At 30.6% G+C, this 21,930-nt stretch overlaps 1 protein-coding gene across 11 annotated transcripts in view; it reads left to right on the forward strand.

The window, feature by feature from the left end:
* LOC106070824 (basic salivary proline-rich protein 2-like) overlaps window positions 1–21,930 on the forward strand; it is a 35,404-nt gene that overhangs the window by 8,667 nt on the left and 4,807 nt on the right. For 2 of the 11 annotated variants that reach the window (XR_008779371.1, XM_056038293.1), the window contains exons 5-18: window positions 591–635; window positions 2,873–2,977; window positions 5,434–5,691; window positions 5,899–5,990; window positions 7,194–7,257; window positions 11,421–11,433; window positions 13,570–13,598; window positions 13,744–13,771; window positions 15,483–15,580; window positions 16,490–16,508; window positions 17,050–17,327; window positions 19,042–19,107; window positions 20,073–20,150; window positions 21,289–21,435. Coding sequence is in view for 10 of the 11 variants with exons in the window: in XM_056038293.1 (XP_055894268.1) it covers window positions 591–635; window positions 2,873–2,977; window positions 5,434–5,691; window positions 5,899–5,990; window positions 7,194–7,257; window positions 11,421–11,433; window positions 13,570–13,598; window positions 13,744–13,771; window positions 15,483–15,580; window positions 16,490–16,508; window positions 17,050–17,327; window positions 19,042–19,107; window positions 20,073–20,150; window positions 21,289–21,435 (1,320 nt within the window). In the remaining variant the exon portion in view is untranslated. The remainder of the gene's footprint in view (window positions 1–590; window positions 636–2,872; window positions 2,978–5,433; window positions 5,692–5,898; window positions 5,991–7,193; window positions 7,258–11,420; window positions 11,434–13,569; window positions 13,599–13,743; window positions 13,772–15,482; window positions 15,581–16,489; window positions 16,509–17,049; window positions 17,328–19,041; window positions 19,108–20,072; window positions 20,151–21,288; window positions 21,436–21,930) is intronic. The other 9 variants (XM_056038304.1, XM_056038319.1, XM_056038309.1 and 6 more) reach the window with 9 other exon arrangements.

The following is a 21,930-nucleotide window of genomic DNA, read 5'->3' on the forward strand; positions in this document are numbered from 1 at the left end:
TTTTTTCCACTTCATATTACATTTTTTGAGCATGAAAATGTGTGTGTGTATTTGTGTGTGAAAGATTGTTGTTTCATGACATTATCACAGTGAAATGTACATTGTTCATATTGCCAAAAAATTTTTGATAATTGCTATTTGGGTTTTAGCTTAGGAATGTTGTCAGTTTTGTAGTGGCCATTGTTTTAAAATGTGAAATTCTTTCAAAATATCCTCTTTGAGTTATATTCTTCAGTTTGAGAAGAGAAATAAATGCATGTTTAAAATATTTCTTGTGTGTGTCTTTTTGTTTTGTTGATTTTAATGTCAAAATGATTTTTACACATCAAATATAAACAATAGAATTTATTCCCATTGAACTGTAAAAGTAGATCAGATGTTTGTTTAAATTCTTTAGACAGAATGTGAATAATATTTATTAAAACTATATATACATAATACAGTAGTTTTTTTAAAGATCACGTGACTTTGTTTTAAACTCAAAAGAAATATCAAACATTTTTTTTAATAATTTTTTTTTAAACAAAAATTATGAGGGCTAACGAAAACTCTTCATCTTCAGTGTTATTATACTCTACATATTTACTCAGGAAACTTCTGATGATGAGTACCTACAGCCAGTAGTGCAGGCTCAGGTAGTTATTCTCTATTCTCATATTGCCAAGTAATTGTTTGCTTTACGTAGTTAATTTCTTTCAAATTTGCCACTCCTATCCAACTTTGACCCTGATCTAGTTCTTATCAAGTTTTTCAATTGTTTATATTTTTTTTCTCCTTTCTTGAGTAAATTGTATAGAATGTAACAACCTTGCTCTTGTCTGCTAAGGCTATGATTTGTAGTGTGACGTGTCTAGTTCATTGAGTAGCGTTTCCTTTGTTGCTTGCTTGTTAGTTGATTTTCTTATAAAGGTGAACTGCATTGCATTGGTGATGTCAACATCATAATGTATACTAAGTTTGTTGAGTTTGTTAAAAAATACTTTTTACTAAGCATAGTTATTATTATACTTACACAGAAAAACAAATCCAATACCAAAACATATTATACTAAGCATAGTTATTATTATACTAACAGAACAAAAAATCCAATACCAAATGTGGTAACTAATTTACTTATTAATTGTACAGCCATCCTAAATATTTTCATTTTATTTAATAGTGAGAAAATACTTTTTAAAAAAACAACAACTATTTTTGAATGAACCATTTGAGAATTAGAGCCCAGTATGAATTAAATCTCAAATATTAGGTTTATAACCAAACTTTAAAAATAAATCTTCATTTTATTGTTGTATTAAGCTTATTGATTTTGTTCATGGGGTATTTATTGAATGAAGTTGGGGTTATTTGGCTGGTCAGTTTTTTTTGTTTTTTTTTACTTAAATTGGTATTTTGTTTAATTAACATGTTTATATTTGTAATTGCTCTTAACACAGTGAAATATAACAAATTAATTATTCTGAATTAGCTAATCCAAAAGTTTTGAAGCATAATTTTAAAGGAGCTATGGGATTTCATTGTTTGCAGTTGAAGTTGGCATGTTTGTTTTGAATGTGTAATAAGTGAATATAGTGGCTTATAAATGCTTTCTTAAACTTGGCCTATTTTTAGGGCTTTCATGCCCTTATATTAGTGGAAGAAAATTATAGACTTTCAACACTTCACACCTCCTATCCAGTCCCAATGTATGCAGTGATCATATTGATCAAGTATATCTGAACTACTCAGACACTTTAGAAAAATCCAGAATGTATTTTTTTTTATTTAAAAAAACCTGCCTTTTTAGGATAGCTTTAAGTTTATATCATTTGAATTCTCTTGGTTAAAATAAATAAAAAAAATGGAGCCTTTAGCTTTGAACTCAAAACACACCTTCAAAAAACATGTGAAATAAGCAAGTAGCATCCTGACATCTTTTAACATATTTTTTTTTTACTTTTTAACAAATGTTTTACAATGAAGTATAAACAGTACTTTAGATAAAATGCTATTTGAAGTTTGTTCATTGAGTGTTAAACCTTGTTCTTAAGATTTATATTTTGAAGTCAGTGTAGCTTGGAGTGCATGTGCAACATAAAATAGACACAGCTTTTTTTTTCATTTTGTCAGTCTGTCAATCTGTTTGACTTGTGCTAAAGAGTCATTAGTGTTAAAACGAAACTTTGTTAGTTTTAAAATCTAAAGAGAAACTTTAAAAAAAAACAAAAAAAAACAGATAGTTTTTAAAGTCAATTTACTATTATATTAACATAACAATTACATCGTTATGTTTGAGACCTCTTACCTTATCATAAAGGTATCTTGATCCTTACCTTTTAAGCTTTATACATATTTCTAAAATTGTATTTCCTGATTTGTTCCCTTTAAAAGTTCATGACATTTTAGTGCCACTGTTTTGATGCAGGACATGTTAGCACTAGACATTAGAGCAATAATGTTTCTTTTTAAAAAGCTGATCAAAGCAATCCTTCTGAAAAAAATTACTAAGACCTCCATACCAAAACATCCATCACCAATACATCCTTGTTATGTAACAAAACTCTGTGGCTTTAAATATGTGAACTTCTGATACAAAACAGTACATAAGACAATAAAACTTATGACTTAGTGACTTAAAAGATATCTATAAATCTTAAATACAAATGTTACTTATTAAAACTGTTGATTATTTAAATATGTTTATGTGAACTCTTGCCTGTACAAGTTTATCTTGTAAAATTCTTTTTACTTATTATTTGGGTTCCACAGATAAGCTTGTCAATGTCAATTTTTTTGCTAACAAAACTTAAAAAGATTTTTTTTTCTACAGTTGCCATAAGTAAATTATAGGCTTATGAATGTTTTATTTGCATTTTTTTGTTTTAACTTCAAGGATCTCTATGAGCCAATGACAGCACCTAACCCTGTCAATACATCAGTGCAAAGAAAACAGGGTTTAGCTCTACCCCCACCAAATGACATCATAAGTACTTTAGAGGTAACGAGGTCAAGTTTAAACACATTTCGCTTAAAACCTTTCATGACCATTCCAACTGTGGTATTAGGTCTACCTGTGAACCAGAAACATTAACAAAGCATGTTTTCCAAGCTCACCCCCTCACTGATGTTTAATATACACACATTCGCTGATGTTTACTTATTATTGTACTAACAGAAAAATGAGACAACTCTAAGGGAATATGTGCTATGTTTTTGGAATGTACACCTTAATGCTTTTATAGAAATGTATATTTTTAATATGTCATAACTGTTAGGGTAAAAGCCTAGAAATTAATAGTGAATTTAGTGATAATTTTTATTTTCATTAATAAGTCTGTGTGTCAGAATAGCTGTGCGCATGTACTTTGGTAAGGATATTGCGTATGTAAACTAAATAGCTGCTGCTTTAATTATTACAGATTCTGAAAAGTGTTTGCATTGTTGCAGATGCTTTCCAGCATGCAATTTTACATCTATATTAAGTACACATAACTACATGTTGTATGCTTTTTTTTTTTTATTCTTTTTTTAATTCCAAACACCTTTCATTGCCTCTGACAATTCTGGAATGTATCTAGTGCACTTAAAATATCCTTAGGTAGATTAACATTATTGTTTGTCTTCAAATGTTGAGGTTTTCTAAAATAGTATTATTAATGTAAATATTGTTTCTTATGTTCTTTAAATTTAACCTTCTTTTTTTTGTCCACTATTGTAAACCATTGTAGTAGAAAAGCCAATTAACCAAAATAGATGCCATCCAAAAATGTAGTTGTAAATTTTTGCTTTTAAAATAATGCCTTGATGTAAAAAGCTTAATAGTTTGTAATTAATTTTCGTTTCATAAGTAATTTGTATCTTAAAAAAAAATGCATATACAAAGTAATAGCTAAGGATAATGATAAAAATCCTACATTAAATCTAAGAAAATGGAAACAACAGAATTAGCTCCATTAAAAGGAGAAGATAACACAAAATGATAACACAATTAAAGCTAACATTCTAAATAAATATTTTGCATCAGGAGACAAAGACATATTGCTTAATTGAAACCAAGTAAAAAATGAGAGACATAGATGTAAAAGAAAAAGGGATTGAAAAAAAAACTATTAGCCAACACAAAACCAAATAAAGCATCTGAAGCTGATGGTATTCCAGTTAGATTACTCAAAGAACTAAGCAATGAGCTAGCACCCATGTTCAAAATACTTTTTCAGGCATCACTTAATCAGGGTAGAGTACCAAGGGACTGGAAAGAAGCTAACACCACTCCCCTATTTAAAATAGGAGAAAAGTCTGACCTAAGAAACATACCAGTATTACCAGCCAACATCGCATGTAAATACTAGAACAGATAATAGCGATATCATAAATCACTTAGTTAAACATGATGTCCTTACTCCATACTAACATGGCGTTAGGAAATATAGATTATGTGATACGTAACTAATAGGACTAATTGATGATTTTTCAAAGGGCTTAGACAAAAATGAGCAAATAGATGCAATTTTATTAGACTTTTCTAAGTGATTTGACAAAGTTCATCACCTTAGCTTACTTAAAAAAATAATAATATTTTGGCATTACTAATTCATTACATCAATGGATTCAGGATTTCCTGATAGGGAATGAACAAACTGTTATAATAAATGACGCTAAATCAACACCAATAACACTGAACTCAGATGTACCTAAGGCCTACTACTGTTTCTAATTTACATAAATGATCTACCATATTGCATTAGTTCAGGAACAAAAGTCAGATTATTTGCAAACTGCATAATATGTAGAACAATAAAACTATACAAGATACTGGAATTTTACAAAAAGAATCAGAAGAAATGGGAATCAAATTGGAGCATGTCTTTCCACCCAGAAAAATGCCTTGTATTAAGAGTTACAAAAAATCTAAAATGAATAAAAACTTCTTATTTTATAAACCAGTCACACAGACTAAAAACTCGATGTCTAGGTGTAATAATAAATGAAAAAGTTATCATTGACCCCCCCCCCAATATTGAAGAAAATTCAGGAAAACATAAAGAAACAAGAAAAGACACATAATAGTGTCATGAGATGAAACAAGAATAGACACATAATAGTGTCATGAGATTTATAACAATGCACGACATGATTGCCTCTTTTGAAGTGACATCTGTAATTTATAAAATAAGAAAAAAAAATAATTTTCCAATGCTTAATGTAAAAGAAAAAAGAAATTGATTTGCATTTAATACCAAGTTTTGTTGCTTTTGAGTAGTTTTTTTTTGTTGTGTCATTTCAAACCTAATCTGTATTTAAACATGTATGTTTTAAATTGTTATGCTGTTAGCTTCATGGCTGTCACTTCTGCTTTTGATGCATTTCTTGAATTCTGTGCCCTACTTCCTGTGAAAGAAAACTATTGAAATAACCCTAGACAGATAATAACCTACTCACCATTTACTTCACTAGAAAGCACTGAAACAAAGAAAAGAAAGACAAAATGAAACTGAGATTGAAAAGAAAATAAAACCCAGTAGTTCAAGTCCACAGACCATAGAAAAGAGTAATTTAGCCAAAAGTTTTCTTCAAAGTATTGGCCAGTCAAACACAAGTACAGAAAGGGAGAGAAAAATTAGTGACCCTGTGAAACCTAAGTATGGAGCACCAATATTACCTGCTCTGGACAAGCCAAGGAGGACTACAGTTGAAGACACTGCCCCCATCATGGTGAAGTGATTGATTTATTGTTTGTAATTATTCATGTACACCCAATGTACTTGGTATTTTGATAAAACTTTGTAGTATGAAAGATAATGAATGTTGTCAAATTGGTTTAATGGCTGGATTATAAAGTATATCATGTTATTGATCTTCATAAATAATTCTTTTTTTTTAAACTTTTGTTTAACACTTCCAATGTTAAATTGTTGACAGCCTGTAGCTGATGATATATATGAAGAACCAACAGGTCCACCTGCAAGCCTACCTTCAGGCCCACCCCCTAGAATCCCTCAGATGAACCCAAGGTACAATCTACATAAATGAATCTAGTTTAGGGCAGGGGTTGGCAAGCCATTATTGTATTGAACCAAGCTTGGATTTCTAAAACATTTGACATGCCAATACCAACATAAATTCTTGAAATAGTAAAGTCTATTATGACCTTCTGAGCTTCATTTATTTTAAATTCCAATCTTTCTTCATTTCTTGCATTCTGTTACCAGTAAAAATTAGTGGTCTCAGAGAGTGTTCAGTAAAGTGACTCCTGAGAGAATGACAGAGAATCGCGGTGCAAAACTTGAAGTCCCATAAAAAGTTGTAACACAGAAAAGTGGGGGAAAAAAGCTATCTTACTAGTATCTGCTACAAGATTCATTCATCCTCCTTAATCTCTCATTCATTTTCTTTCCTTCACTCTCTCGCCTTCCATTATATGAATTTTCAAAACACTAACACAAAGTCAGTGCTCTTCTGAAATTTACTACTGTTGGATCCGGGGCATTAGGTTCCTCTTCTAAACCAAGCTAAAATGTTTTATCCATTGGACTAAAAAGTGCAAGTAGTTGTGTGTAAAGACCATAAACGTCTACTGACAGTGGCAAAATTTAATTTGAATTGTTCAGCTAAAAGGAAGTGTGAAAGCTGAACAAGACTTAATGGATATAAGTTGTCTTGGGTTACAAGAGTCCAATAAGGAACAAAAGAGTGGCTATGATTGTATGTGCCGAAAAAATAAGTCCTAGATGCAACAAGTCAATAAAAACTGAAATATGCTTAATTTTATTCTATTACTTCTTTGACTGTTTTATGAAAATAAAAACATTTCTTGTACATTATTAATATTTCTATTTTGATTATTAATTGGAGACAATTTCTCTCTACAATGTGAACAAGCAAATAATTTAATCTTTCATTTCACTTCTTCTTGAATTGTTTTTCCATTAATTAATTTAGTTGGTTCTTGGTATGAGGCTTGTGTCATAGTTTGCCAACCCCTGATTTAGATCACAGCATGTAGGGCCTTTTAACAAATCTTTTGCTGATTTAAAAAAAAAGAAAAAGCAAACTTTCTTTTATCTTCATTTCAAATTCAGAAACTAATAATCACTCAATGAAAATGTTAATTTCTCAATGAATGTACATATCACGTAGTTCTGTAGAAATAAGCATTGTACACACTTCCATGCTGAAGCCAATACTTATCTGAAGGTAATTCTATATTTCGCAAGCATACAGCCTCCTGTTGATGATGATACTGATGATGATTGGGATGAAGATTGGGATGAGGTACAGGTTTGTTCTCTTCAAGCACGATTACTTTTCTGTGTGCTGATTACTTTACTTTTCTGAGCATCGATACTTGCACTGCAGCATTTCCTTTCAATTCAATGTTGGTATAGAAGGAAGGAACAGGCAGGCTGTACAGCTACGTCACGCTGCATGGCATTTAGTGTGCTGTTGTTTTTATACCTACATTGGGATTGAAGTAGCTTGCTTGTCATATACACCCACTCATTGATCTTTTTTTTGGATTGATCTAGAGTGACTCAGTTTTGTGTCATTTGAACTCTGACCTAGCCAGGATGCTACTTTATTTTGAGAATTGTTGAGTTTTTTTTCTTAGATGCATAGCAGGTCTACATCATTTATTACACATTTTAATTTTGACTAACTCTTAAAAGTGGAAATAATCTCTTAACTCTATCAATTAATCATCAAAAAAATATTTTGCCTGATTTATCATCCCTTTAACCCATTTTTTTAAAATTATGATTATTTTTATTTAAATTATTTTTATAATACAACATTTACAGCATAAATTGTAAAATGTTATTTACTAACCATCAGCCTAAATGGGCAAATTCTAATAGATTGAAAAAAAAAATTTAATAAATAATTATAATAATACAAACTTACATAATATAGATTTAATTACTTTTTGTAAGGCAAGCATGTTTTTAATGACTATATACCTTTCTTATACAGACTGTGTTTGAGTCAGATATTTGTTTAACACATACATCTTATTGTTCATAATATTCAGCTTTCTAAACCATTAAACCATGTCACTGCACACTTGCTTTAAGAGCACAGTTCTCAGTTTTACACAACCTCCTCCACACTCTTATCAACATACTTCTTCTTCTTCTTCTAGCCAGCTTTATTGCTGCTGAGCTGTGAGCTCTTTTGCAGACTGTGCCAAGGAAAAAAGTGTGCTGTTTTCTTCAGTTGTTCAGCACTGCCGTACAGGGTGTTGGTTATGTTGGGATATAGTGGAAGTAGGGTCTGCCTGAGGTGAATTAGGGAAGGGCATTCAGAGAGGATATGGTTTAAGGTTTCATAAGGGTGGGCGCAGTGTCTGCAAAGGGGGAGTTGTGTGGAGTTTATTTTGTTCAGATGGTAATTTAATAGAGGTGTGTGTCTGTTCTTAGTTGGAAAATTGTAGATTGTTCTTTGCGGGGGAAGAAGTTAATACTGTCCAGTTTGTTAGGCATATTCATTTCTTTGTACATGGCTCTGCCTGTTTCCTGATGCCCATTGATTGTCGACTAACACTGACCTCAGGGTGAGGTAGCTTACAGGTCTGTCTGGTTGTTCCATAGATGAACCTGCCTTTGATAGCTTATCTGCCTTTTCATTTCCCATGATGCCAATGTGTCCAGGGATCCACTGTAGTGTGATATTGATATTTAATTTTGATATCATCTGCTGGATTATCACAATTAGTGTTGTCAACTCTCTTGGGCTGTTTGAGGTGTTGCTGTTAAGTGCTTGCAGAGTGGATTGGGAGTCTGTAAAGACAACAATATCTGATGGTGATTGCACTCCTTCATATAAATTGTTTTCCACTGTCTATAGTGCTATGGTAATTGCCTCAATTTCGGCTTGAAAGTTTGAGCAGTAATCGCCACACTGTGCACTTATTTCAAAGTGTTTATTTTTAGGGAAGACCAGGAAGGCACCAAGACCAGCATTGATGGTGGCTTTGAAAGCTGATCCATCGGTATATATATGGATAGCTGTTTTTGGATAGTTTTCAATTGTTTCGAGCGTGCCTACTTTGAGCTCCAGTGGATTTGATTCTTTTGTTAAGGTGTTATTTAGTAAATGTGTTTTAATAGTTGGTTGTCTGTAGTTTAGTCCGGGCGTTATGTTTGAAAATATGGTAATTTTTTCTCTGTTATTGGGTAGGTGGTGTTTTAGGGCAAGTTCATCAGTAAGTTGAATTAGAGTTCTTTGCTTTTTTTGGTTGTTTTTCCTATTTCTCTGTGTTAGTAATTTATTAGTTATCAACATACAAAACATATCGCTGATGATTCTTCTGGAAACCTTTTTGTTCACCTTTCAGTTTATGGAATATGTATATCTTTCATTCTTTCTCAAAAGACACACTATGGCAATCATAGGATTTTGATGTGTCTTTAATTATTACATTTACTAAGGTTACCTTACTTGGGAAGCTTGATCATATGATCTTCTTTCCAGTTTGCTGGTATGACCCATTAACTCTCATAACTCTCAAAAGGGAATGAAGCTTTAACACTTAATCTTTCAGAACATTTGGCCAAATGTTCTCAGGTCCAATCACCTATCCATTTTTTTTTTGGCTCTCTTAATTTCTAAGGTCGGATAACTACAGCCAATCTTTGATGGCTGAGTTTGTTTTTTTTATATACATTTTTATAGTAAAAGTAAACTTTCCCTTTCAGACCATGGTTAATTAGGGTGTCATGAGCCAGCACAACAACCAACCGCCTTTACTTTCATCAACTAATGGACTCAGAGGTGCCCTAAAGAGTATTCTTGATAACTCTGTGGGCTTAGTGGTCTTGGGGTTTGATGCTATCATACTTTTTGCAGAGATCAGCTCCTTTTAAGTTTTCTTTCAGTATTGTTCTTCTTAGCTGCTCTTTGATTTTCTCCTAGTGGTTGCCTAACTTTAACAACCTTCTTCTAATTTGTTATACAGAGATATTTTAAAAGTGTTTCTCAAACTTTTACAACTGCTACATTTGTTGTTTTTTTTAGTAATCTTTGTGAGAGAAAAAACTGCACTGACCAGACTGATTAAAGCACGAATCTTTCACCATTTCAATTGAAATCTCACAGTGCTTGCTGGGTGCAAGAGATGGCTAAATTATGAATTGTATACAACGTCATTGTATAGAGAAAGTCCCTGAAATTTATAAATGCCATCTTTTGTAAACACAATAGACAAATTGAGAGCAATGTGAGTTACCAATAACATTATCTCTGGATCTTGTGCTATTAAGTTTTCTTTGTTTATTATTTGTATATCTTTATGTTTCTTTGCCATGAAGAAGCCTGCTTCCTTTTGATTGCCTAATAATATGTAAAGGTTTTCCATTGTGTGCAAGTCACCTTCTCATCTGCTTACCTTAAAGTATGCTGGAAGTTTGTAAAAGCACCAGTCCTTATTGTTTATAAATACTATGTGAATGATTCTAACTTGTATTTTAGGTCAAAGATTCTTGTGATGTGGCATATATTTTTATCTCCAATGATTTCTCCAATAGCTTTAGATGAGAAACAATGTTTTACCAATCCACTACACACACACACACACACACAATGTAGTGTTTACACTTCACAAAAATTATGAGCTAGTTACTGAATACATAAGTTTAAATCTAATACTTGAATGTTTCACTTCAGCTTTCAACTTAACTGTGCATATGCATAAGGAACATGTAATTGACACCAAAAATAAATTATTGATTTACACTTGAATTTTTTTCTTTTTTTTTTTTAACATCACTATTATTCTTGCTTCCTGTTGACCAATGAGTTTTAACAAATAGAATTTCATGTATATACATAGATTTTTTATTTATGTTAATTTACTTTTTATCAGATTTTATGTACAAGGTATCTAATGTATTTATGTCAATGTATTTTGTAGACAATGATCAGGTAAAGTTTAAATCAAATCAGGCGGATACTAAGTCTTTTTAAATAAAACATTAACCTTTCTTAGCACCCAATTAGGCCTCGATGTTTCTCTGTTTTCCTTGCTAGTTATTTGCGATTGACTCAGTATTAATATTAACATCTATTTGTTTAGTAATTCATATTTTAGTGTATGATCATTATATTTTAAAACAAAACTGTCTAGTTTAAATTACAGATATAGATCTACATGATCTACATCATTAATAACTTAAAACTCATTTTCCACTTTGTGATAACTATGAAAAACAACAACTTTTATTTCAGGTTGAAAATTAAAAAAACAATGGAATTAAAATTCTTGGATCATATAATGTGAATCTAAACTGATTTATTGATTTTTGGGCTTCAACATTTTAACAACATTATTTAACAAGTTTTAAAAAATGATTTATTATTACTGAATTACTTTAGGAAATAACTTTAATGCAAGAATTCATTTTTTAATTTTTTCTGTTTTATTTTTGTGTGTTTTTTTTACACAGGAACCAAAGAAAGGTAAGCTATGTATTTGTAGCAGTCACCTTTGTGCACATGTCTATTGTTTTGTGCTCTGCTTGTTTGTCTGTCATCTTTAAAATTGAAAAACTCAAAAGTACTTTGGAACATCCTATTGCTTTATTTGAGCTTACATTTTAATTGTTATGGATATTTTAAAATCTCCATCATTTGTAACTGAAACACTGACTGAAACTAACAATGTATAGTGTATACATATTGTTATGACAAGTTTGAAACATGTGATGGAGAGAATGATGAGTGATCTAATAAAGCACAGCTACTTTTGGTTTCTGAAAATGAACCCTAAGCTTTTTGAATTAAGCGTTCATTGATTTTCATATATAAACAACCAATTTAAAAATCAAGGTAAAACATGGCAAATAAACAGTTTTTCCATTTTCTTTTACACAGAAACAAAGTTTGCTATTTTAGATTGAATTTTACTGTTGTCTTCATCTTGCTTGAGATGGGAATGTTATGTTGGAATCAAATAGATTTAACTTTTTATTAAAAGGCTTTTAATAACTAAATCTAGCAGATTCTTTGTTTTCATAAGAATAATTTGTTAGGAATTAAGCATAGAAACATACTCTTAAAATTGAAATTTGAAGGCTTTAATTAAATAAACGTAACAAATATAGTTGTATCTCTAAATCACAATATTCAGTCAGACAATTGCTTACAAATTCGTACAAATGCTCTTTCTTCCCTAGTGCCATTAGACCATGGAATGGGTTGCCTGAATCAGCCAGGAAAACCAATGACTTAGAAGAGTTTAAGTCATTAATTAACATGCATGATTAGATTGACACATGAAATTAGTAGGACTAAATTATCTTCTTTTTTTTTGTGGGCATTATACTCTTGTTAGAAGACTTTTGAACGATGAGCTCTGTTTTTCTGAGGTTGATGGTCAGACAAAATGCAGCAGCCTCAGCAAACTCATGGAAGGCATGTTGAAGCTCCAGCTTGGTGTGGCTACTTCCTTAATGATGTTGACCACTTTTATGTACCTGGGCAGCACAGTGTCAACCGACGTGTCATTGTCAAGAGAAACAGACAACTATCTCACTAAGGCCAACAGCGCTTTTGCTTGGCTCCAACTGAGAGTAGGGCGGAATAGGTATCTTCACCTAACAACAAAAATCAATATTTATAAAGCAGTATTCTCACCACACTTTTGTTTGGCTCTGAGAACTGGGTTCTCTATTGAAGGCTCCATAATGGGCTCAAATTGGCAAAACTACATTACAAATGACCATGTTCTGCCGGTGTGGATGGTATAGAAGCACTAATTACCATTCGACAGTATACTTGGTTGGACAATTATCCAGAATGGATGATAAAAGCATGTTAAAGGCTACCTTCTTTAGCAAGCTTAAAGGATGATGGTGTTAAAAGAGGTGCCCCCCTCCCCCTTAGCACTATAAAGATTAACTCATGTACCATATTTTGATTTGAATTCGGCATTAAAAAAAAACTAAACAGGACAATTTTTGCATTAATGGTTACAATATGTCTTGATGAATATTTAGAATTTGAATACTTTCCCCCCCCCCCTGATTTAAGCTGTATAAATATGTACAGTAATTAATTGTGTCTTGTTTCTGTTTCTACTGTAAGTTTTATATTGTATTTACAGTAATTAATTCTAGCTGGTGTTTCCTTCTTTAAGTTGTATACAGTGGTCCTTCCTTTATCATGGTAGATGCATTCCATGACTGCCCGCAGTAAACAAAATCTGCAAAGTATTTATACTCTCTAAGTACAGTAGACAAACTATGGTAATAATAGAACAAAACACTTATCTCTCTCTTTTGCATTGCACTATATATTGCCAATGGTTTGATGTTTAAAATTGTCAGCAGACGCTCATGGTAGAATTAATATTTGTGATACATTTAATATATTTTTTACATGTTAAATTTACATATATATTACATCAATTAAATTTGGCATGTAAGCATAGATCCCCAAATTATTTTTCCCAATTTTTTATTTAAAAAAAAAATGCAAAATTTAGATGAATTGTGAAAGGTCACAGTAAATATTTACAGTAAACTAATTCTGTCTGTTACTTATGTTAGTTTTAAGTTTTCTAAATGTTTACAATAATTTTTTTTTTTTATGAAGATGATGATTATGTGATCCCTGATGGAGTTGTAAGTATTTAATGGAAAATTATCAGCATTTAACAATAGTATTTTTTTTCTTAACCTAAAAAAAAAGATTATCTATATTTCAATTTAGAAGCTCTTAGAGCTTAAATATTTCTTTTTTCATTAATGTTTACTTATTTTTAATCAGCAGAAAGAATATCACAACCCAGATGAAGGTAAATATGTTAAATGTTAAGTTTTGTTAAATCAGGGGTTCTCAACATGTGGGTCATGGCTCCCTTGGGGGTCGAATGACAATTTGCCGGGGGTCACCTAAGACCATCGAAAATATGATTTATTTGTTTAATATGTAAAATATGACATTGTATAAAGTTTTCCATCGGAAGTGGTCATTGTTAATAAAGTTTAATAGTTTCATAATCGAACAACCCATAATAAGGGTTCTACCAGAAAGAACACTTGGAACAGAAAATATTACGTTGATTTATTTACTGTTTGGTTTTACTTCAATAGTTAAAGCAGGAATTGAAACATCCTAGTGGGTCATTTGAAATGAAGCTCTTTAAGCAGAATTGATGTACAGATGTCTTTCTGAATTTCAACGTCTGGTACTGAAGAAGTCAGTCACCAAGTCATCGGAACTCACTGTATGATTAATCAACTAATATAAGTAACGAAGACACAAAAATTACAAGAAGTAATGAAAAACGTTACTAAAGTACTAAAGGTATAAAATGCAACATGGCTCGATTTGTCTGGAAAAAATTTGATCCTTCCAAATGAAATGTCAAATTGACAAACAAAATTTGACGAAAATAACTTTTACATGTTGCCAATCTTATCAACTATCTATGAAGAAAATGTTATTGAACCTTACAAAGGAATAAAATGAAAATTTCTGTGAAAGAACATTTTGTGAATGCCTGCATACAAAATTTCATCATTCTTTCCAAATCTACCAGACATCCCATTTGCACTTGCCAGAAGTCCATTCTTAGCCAAGTTTAAGATGTTCTGGAGACAGAAAGATTTTATTGAACTCATTAATAGCAATTTTAGTGAAAAATGATTTCTTTTTAATGTCAGTTTCACAAAGCTAAATTTAGTCGTAAGCCGATTTATCTGTATAGCCCACTCCTCTTTCGTTTTCAATAAATTTTTTTGCAACACATGGGTTTTCCAGCCTATTAGTTATCAAGTATGGCTAAATACAGAAAAAGATTTGATTGTGATTTTGCAAAGACTGTCCCAAAAATTCATAATCTGTTGAAACAGAATCTATGTCACACTGTCATAACAATTGTAGCAATATAGTTTACTCTTATCCCGATCAGTATGTGAGCTCCATCATACATTTCAAATTGTCACATAAGTATGGTACACGAATATGATGGATACTAAATAGAAATGTCTATAAATGCACAACATAAAATTTTACTAATTTCAAATTTAATTAGGCTTGTATGTAGAAATATCTATTTCAAGAACATACAGTGTACATATTGTTTTGTAATTAAACATAAAACTTTGGCAATACATATATCTATCAGATATTCTCATTTGGATTACATTTTCATACCATCAGCAAAAGCTCAGTTACTCATGCTTATGAACAAAAACGTTGCAGAGTTGTTAATAGTAAAAAGGGGTCGCAAATACTGGTTTAATATAATACAATAATTCAGTAATACAAATGCTTGCCAAATATTATGGCGCTTTTTAATGAGTGCAAAATTTCAACCAGGCATTTTGTTTACAAGTTCAAATTATCTCTGTGTCCACTCAGCTCTCACAAATAATTAAACATCACATCGCCTGCCCCTGTATCAGGTTTTCAATCAAATAGTATTCAAAAAGATTATCAATCATTTAATTTTTGCAACTTTTAAAATTTTATGAATAAATATTTTTTGTTGGGAAAACTAGCTCCTCCTCCACTGCCTGGTAGACCACCAGTTAAAAGAGACATCCCACCTCCACTTGTAAATGTCAAACCTGTTTCAGAAGGATTACCTTCTCCTAAGGTAAGTACATTGCATTGTTATAAACAACTCTATGAAACGCCTTTTAAGGAAAGGGAAATAATTATAGTCTTATTTATTTTAGACTCTAGAAGAGTTGTCCATCTCAATGCTTTCCAAATTAGAAATATGAAATAGAAGGATAAATTAGTTTAGTTAGTGAGTTCAGGCCAGTTCAGTAGTTGAATTATTCATCTATAATTATTTTTGCTTTATTTCACTATGTGGATTTATTATTCTGTTCATTAATATTGTGCCTTCATATCACTTATTAATTCTGTGTCTTTTATATAATTAAAATATTATAATGTGTTTGATTGCTGTTCAATGAAGTAATTATGTCACTAGACAAATGTCTAGGATTACTAATCACCACACAACTCAAGCACACTCAGCATTACAGTTATGCATTTGGTTATCTGTCGTGGTCATGGTCTTGAATTAAAATCCTGCCCTATGTAACTCCTATCTTGCAAGCAATTGCATTTGACTGTTATTAACACATTTTTCAAATGAATTTTTGAAACAAAAAAAAAACATTGTTCCATGTGGTTAATTCTACAAAAAGAAGTCTATCATAAATGTAGGGATTAAAAAAAAATTTTTCCCCATTTTTGCCTACTGGTATGTTCATGCCTATTGCCAAAAAATGTTATTTATGGAATTAATATTGAATAGAAGAATCATTTGAAATGACATCTAATTGTGTTTTTTTAAAGTGGTTTTTATAGAAAAACCAGCAGAATCTCTTTTTTCACACCAGTTTAAACAATGCATGCAAACTTAATTTACCAATAAACTTTATAAAAAAAAAAAGAAATTATAAATAGGTTTAAAATAACACATTTTATCACTGATATATTATTATAAATTTGTTTTTCTAAATAGATTATTTCCTTTTTTTTTTTTCAGGAGCACAAAGCCATTCTACGTATGTTTCCATCTCACTAGATTTATTTTGTAAAAATCTAATGCAAACCTTACTTTATACTATTGGTCAACTGTTGAAGTGTCAGGGCACCACAAGTTTATTGATCCCTTAGATTTATATTTTCTGCTTGTATTAAGTGTATTACCCATTGTAATTCTAACCATTCCTTGATGTCTTTATTTCTTTTGACTGCAAAGTGCAGCAGAAAAACCTCTTTCAGAGACCCTTCTCCCTCAAATGTTCACAAACGCCATGTGACCAGAGCACAATAGTTGTACTAGAATATTGAAAGCATGGTGACAGGCTCTCAAACCATAGATGTTGACAATTTTATTTCTTAGATTTATAAAAGATTCATGTATGCTAGTAGATTTAGTGATAAGACATATATATAATGGCTAAATGTGACATTGAAAATAATTCTAATTGAGGTGTGTGTGTCGGATAGAATTTAATTACAACTTAAGTGCTTATAAATTCTTGTATTAAATTAAATCTACTTTTTAGTTACTTGGAAATTTTATCTTTCTTTCTTTCTTAGCTCCTAAAACACCTAAACCAGAACCACCTAAAAAACCTTCCAATTCAAATGTAAAGAAACCAGACGGCCCTCAGCTTCCACCGCGTGTTGTTCAGCCACCACCTTCAGAAAACAAACGAGACAGCAGGTCTGATGATAACAGCAGTGCTGGCTCCACTTCCTCTGGCTCTGTGTCTATGCAGCAAGACACAGCCCATTCAAATGGTGGTTCTGATCTTAGAAATCAGTCAAAAGTGCGAGTCTTGCCAACTATTCCACTAAAGCATGGCATTAATAAGGTTCAGCTTGCTTTCTTGCTAAACTAGCTCTTATATATTTTATTATTGTATCACCAATCTGGTCTTAGCACTAGGTAGCTTATGATTGGATGTATCTAATAGTTACATACATGTTCAAGAAAACAGAAATTTACTAACACAAGTTGTAAAGCTTGCAATTTGTGGATAGGGCACACCTTAAAATTACATTGAGGATGGCAGGCAAAACACTATGGACATTGGAAAAGCTCATTTCTAGATATATGCTCTATAATGTGGCAAGGGGTGAATAGTTGATTTTTAAAAAATTAAATTAATGTGTGAATAATTCTTATGGTTAGATATTTTCATGCAGAACTTTTTAAAGTGAAACATTGTCTGATGCATTGTTCAATTGTTTTTAAAATAATATGAAGAATTTTGTAAGCATACTTTTTAATTTATTTAATAGGTGTTTTAAAATTTGTATTCACCATTTTAAAGCTAATTGAAATAGCTTTTTTAAAAAATTAAATGCTTGATTTTTCTTCTTTTTTTTTTATTGTACCGGTATTTGAGATGTCATCACATTGATTTCATTTTGTAAAACTAAGAGTTCAAGAAATTTCATTTATAAGTCAGGTACCAGGATTAAATTTCCAAACTATTAAATTTTCCGTGTTGTAGAATAGCATTAACATATAACTTTTCCTTAGGCCTTATTATTCTGAAATACTTTTTGATACTTAGTTGTGAAGGTCAAGGTAAGCTACACAATGTTTGCATTGACAATGTTCGTAAATGCTTCATTTTTTCCCAAAAGATTTCTGAATGTCATTCTGTTCTTATTTTTGAACAACAGCTTGTGCTTGAAAAGTTCATTGAATGTTTGATCTTTCTGGTTTATTTTCTGTTGACACAATTTTGGCTTAGACTGAGACCTTCTGCTTTCAGTTTTGAACACTCATTTGGCAGCTTATGTTTATGCATGGCTTTTATATTTTTAAAAATTAAGCAATTGAATTTCAATAATACAAAACTAAATAGAAGTATGATAAAGCACACATGCATTGTGAAAGAAAACTACTTGCCTAACTAAACTTCTTACTTAACTTCTATTATAATGTATTGTATTTTTTTTGTTATAATGTTAGCAATGCAAAGACCAGACATGTTAACCAGATCTTTCATTAAAAAAAAAACTTGTGATATTCATTTAAGTATCAGCCTAGTTACAATTTAGGGTGAAGCAATTTTGACTTTTTTTTTTTAAACCTATAAGATATGATCATTTTAGTCTCTCTTTTTTTTTTCTTAACGTCATTGAAGAATCTCAATTTTGATTGCATATGAAAGTCTGTTTTTGAAGTACTATTATTAAAATATGCTTTTGCTTGTAAGATCTTTAGCAGTAATGAGAGTTTTGTATTTTCATATTTGCAAAAGTGACTAAATAGATTTAATCCAATTTGCAAAACTAGTCTTTAGTTAAGGAGAAATTTGCTTGACACATGCATGCAGACTAAACAGAGCATGGGCAAGTAGCAATAGATTATAGTTATTGTTTTAACAATAGTCAAACCGTAATTATTTTCAAATAAATAATTATAGATTATTCTTAATTCAAAATTATCATTGTTAAGTTTAAGGGACCCCATTGATATGTAAATATTAAACTATAAATATTTGTTTTTAAGTATTGCATAATTTTATTTCAACACCAACATTACAATACCTTTTTTTATCTAATGTTTAGCACCAGGAAATAAAAAATCCTGTAACTCTTCCATCAGAAGAAATCTATGATGACGCTGTTTCTGAAGTAAGTTATTAAGCATTTTTTCAAAAAAATGATCCCATTTAAAAAATACTATGCAAAATATGTGTCTACATTTTGTTAACTCATTCAGTGGGGCGTTATTCTCAGCGAGTAACTTTGCTAGCGCTGGTCAGTGCGGCGTTAATCGCAGCTAGTAACTTGGTTTATAATATTTATTTCATTCTTTTTATGTTAAACTTTTTTATTTCACTCTTTTTTTTATTTTCTGGATGTGGGAGTGATAGTACTTTGTTTTGGTAGTAAATTTTATGCAGTACCAACACGTTTTTAAAAAAAAAGACAACATTGTGTTATTGGTTTCTTTTTTTCACTTTATTTCCCGGGACCCTAAAAATGTAAATAATACAACTTCTTAGTGCATTTGTTCATCTTTTATAAAATTTGAAGTTATTAAATGTGTTTAGTATTGTGATTTTTCAATATTTATGGAATAAATATTTAATTAAAAGATTAAATCTTTCAGTATATCGATTTTTTAATGAATTTTTAAAATATTTTCTTTTTCCGTGATCAGCTTAAAATAATGCAAAAAAAAAAAATTTTCTTGAATAATTATTTTTATTTATTATAATTTTTGTAGCCCATTTATTTTCCTTTAAAATAAAATCAAATATGTTAGATTATTTAATAATTTTAAAAAGTTGTGTTAGTTTTAGTAACTCTACTCCCATAGAAAATTTGTGTTCAACCTGGAAAACTCAATTTTTTCAATCAAAATAATTCGCGCTGTTAATCATATAAAATACATTAGTATTATATATATATATATATATATATATATATATATATATATATATATATATATATATATATACTTAACATTAGTTGTTACTCAAATATGTTATGTGTTTGACACTGACATACAGTTTTTTTGTTGTTTTTTTATCACATCAAATGTTCAGAACTAAAATGTTTCTTTGTATTTTTGATAAAAATATTGGTTTCAGGACTTAGGATGTTATCCATGGTTTCATCCTAATATAAACAGACAAGAGGGAGACAGAAGAGTCACTCAATTGAATAAGGTTTGTATTTACTATTCCTTTTCTCAGCTTGGGAATTCTTCATTGGGTCAAAAAACAAAAGATCAGAAACAAAAACCTGGACATCGTTCTCAAAAACAGTTCTAACGATTTTCTTCAAAATTTGATATTGGCATGGGATTGCGGCAGGAAGGGTTTAAACCTGGGACTTTTGAGACAACATCATCGTGAGGCGATACCACACAACCAGGCAGCCATCTATATTTCTATATTATTACACCATGTCCATTAATAAATCTGATGTATCATTTATTGCATGTATATGCATGTTTGTGTTTTCTCATCATTTTCTAATTTTGTTGGCTTTTGCATGTTTGTTTATTAATTGGAAATTTAAAAAAAATTATTGCTACGCTAATCTACAAACAAAAACAAAGCAATAATAGAAAAAATGTATGCAATTTTTTGTTTTCCCCCAAAAATGGTTTATTAAATTTAATCAATTAACATATGCTTGGTGAGGTCTTGTCTTCAGTTTTTCGTCTTTATCTGCATCAAGAGAACATGTGTCACCCAAATCACCCTTACCCAAAATACTTTTTAAAATTAAGTAATCTTTTAAAAGTTTCTTAGCTTTTACAGACATTAAACTAATGTCACTACTCAAAAAAATGTCTTTTGGAAATAGAAATCAATGGATGTAATCCAATGCGCTTGGCAGAACTCACATATAATTTAGGGGGGGTGGGGAGAGGGAAGCATGTCATTACCATGTTCTCATGTAGGAATCTGACTTATTTTGTATTCATGAAATAAGCAAAATCTTTATCATAAAACAATTTGGTGGATGGGTATAGAATTCATACCAAGCATACAATAAGATAGTTAAGTGAAATAAACTTTATTTTAAAAGCTACATGTTTCTTTAATTTTAATTAAAATATCTCACGTCAAAACATACCCTACACCAAAAAAGCTTGTGCCACGTACTGACAATCTTTAAATTTGAACAGACATAGCTGGTATTCTTTCTGTCTTCATTAAAGAGTGAAATAAATAAATAGACATTCAGGATCATTTATGACGCTGTCTTCAAAATCAGTATCTATACTATAGGCCTATTATTAGAATTTTATAAATGTATACAGTAGATAACCAGGATTTTTTTTTATTGTTTCAGAATGGTTCTTACTTAGTGCGTACAAGTTCTAAAGAAAATCACCCTTATACTTTAGTCGTATATTTTGATGGCACCACCATCAATCTTCCACTAAGAAAACGTGATGATAACCGTTTCGCTATTGGCCAGTTTAAAAAAGATGAAGTTGTAAGTAGCTTAAATTGTTTTGTTTTTAATAAAGTCACCTTGTTTTTTTGTTTTGTAATTAACTCAATATTATTGCAAACAAGGTCATTCAAAACAAACACACTCAAAATTATTATATGCAAAAAAAATATTTTTCCACTTTCTGACAGAATTATTTTGTACATTTCTGCATTCTACCCTGTTTTGATCAAACTTTTTGTTTGTTATCACAAAACGTTACATTTGGCATAGAATTATAGGAGACTGCATGCTCTTTTTATATAACACAAATTACAGTTTATAAAACCAAAAATAAATTTAACTTAATGGGGTGAAATCAACAATGTTATCGTTACTTAGGAGAGAAAGAGTTAATACTAAAAAAAATTTCTTCAATATGATTTCTATTAACTGTCCAAGATTTGATTTCTATACAGAAATTACATGAAAAACTTAGATCTTTAAGAAAAAGAAATTTTAGGTGGCCTTTAAAATAGAATTGTGTACAAAATATTT

Source organism: Biomphalaria glabrata, chromosome 1 (assembly GCF_947242115.1).
Source record: "Biomphalaria glabrata chromosome 1, xgBioGlab47.1, whole genome shotgun sequence".
Lineage (NCBI taxonomy): Eukaryota > Metazoa > Mollusca > Gastropoda > Planorbidae > Biomphalaria > Biomphalaria glabrata.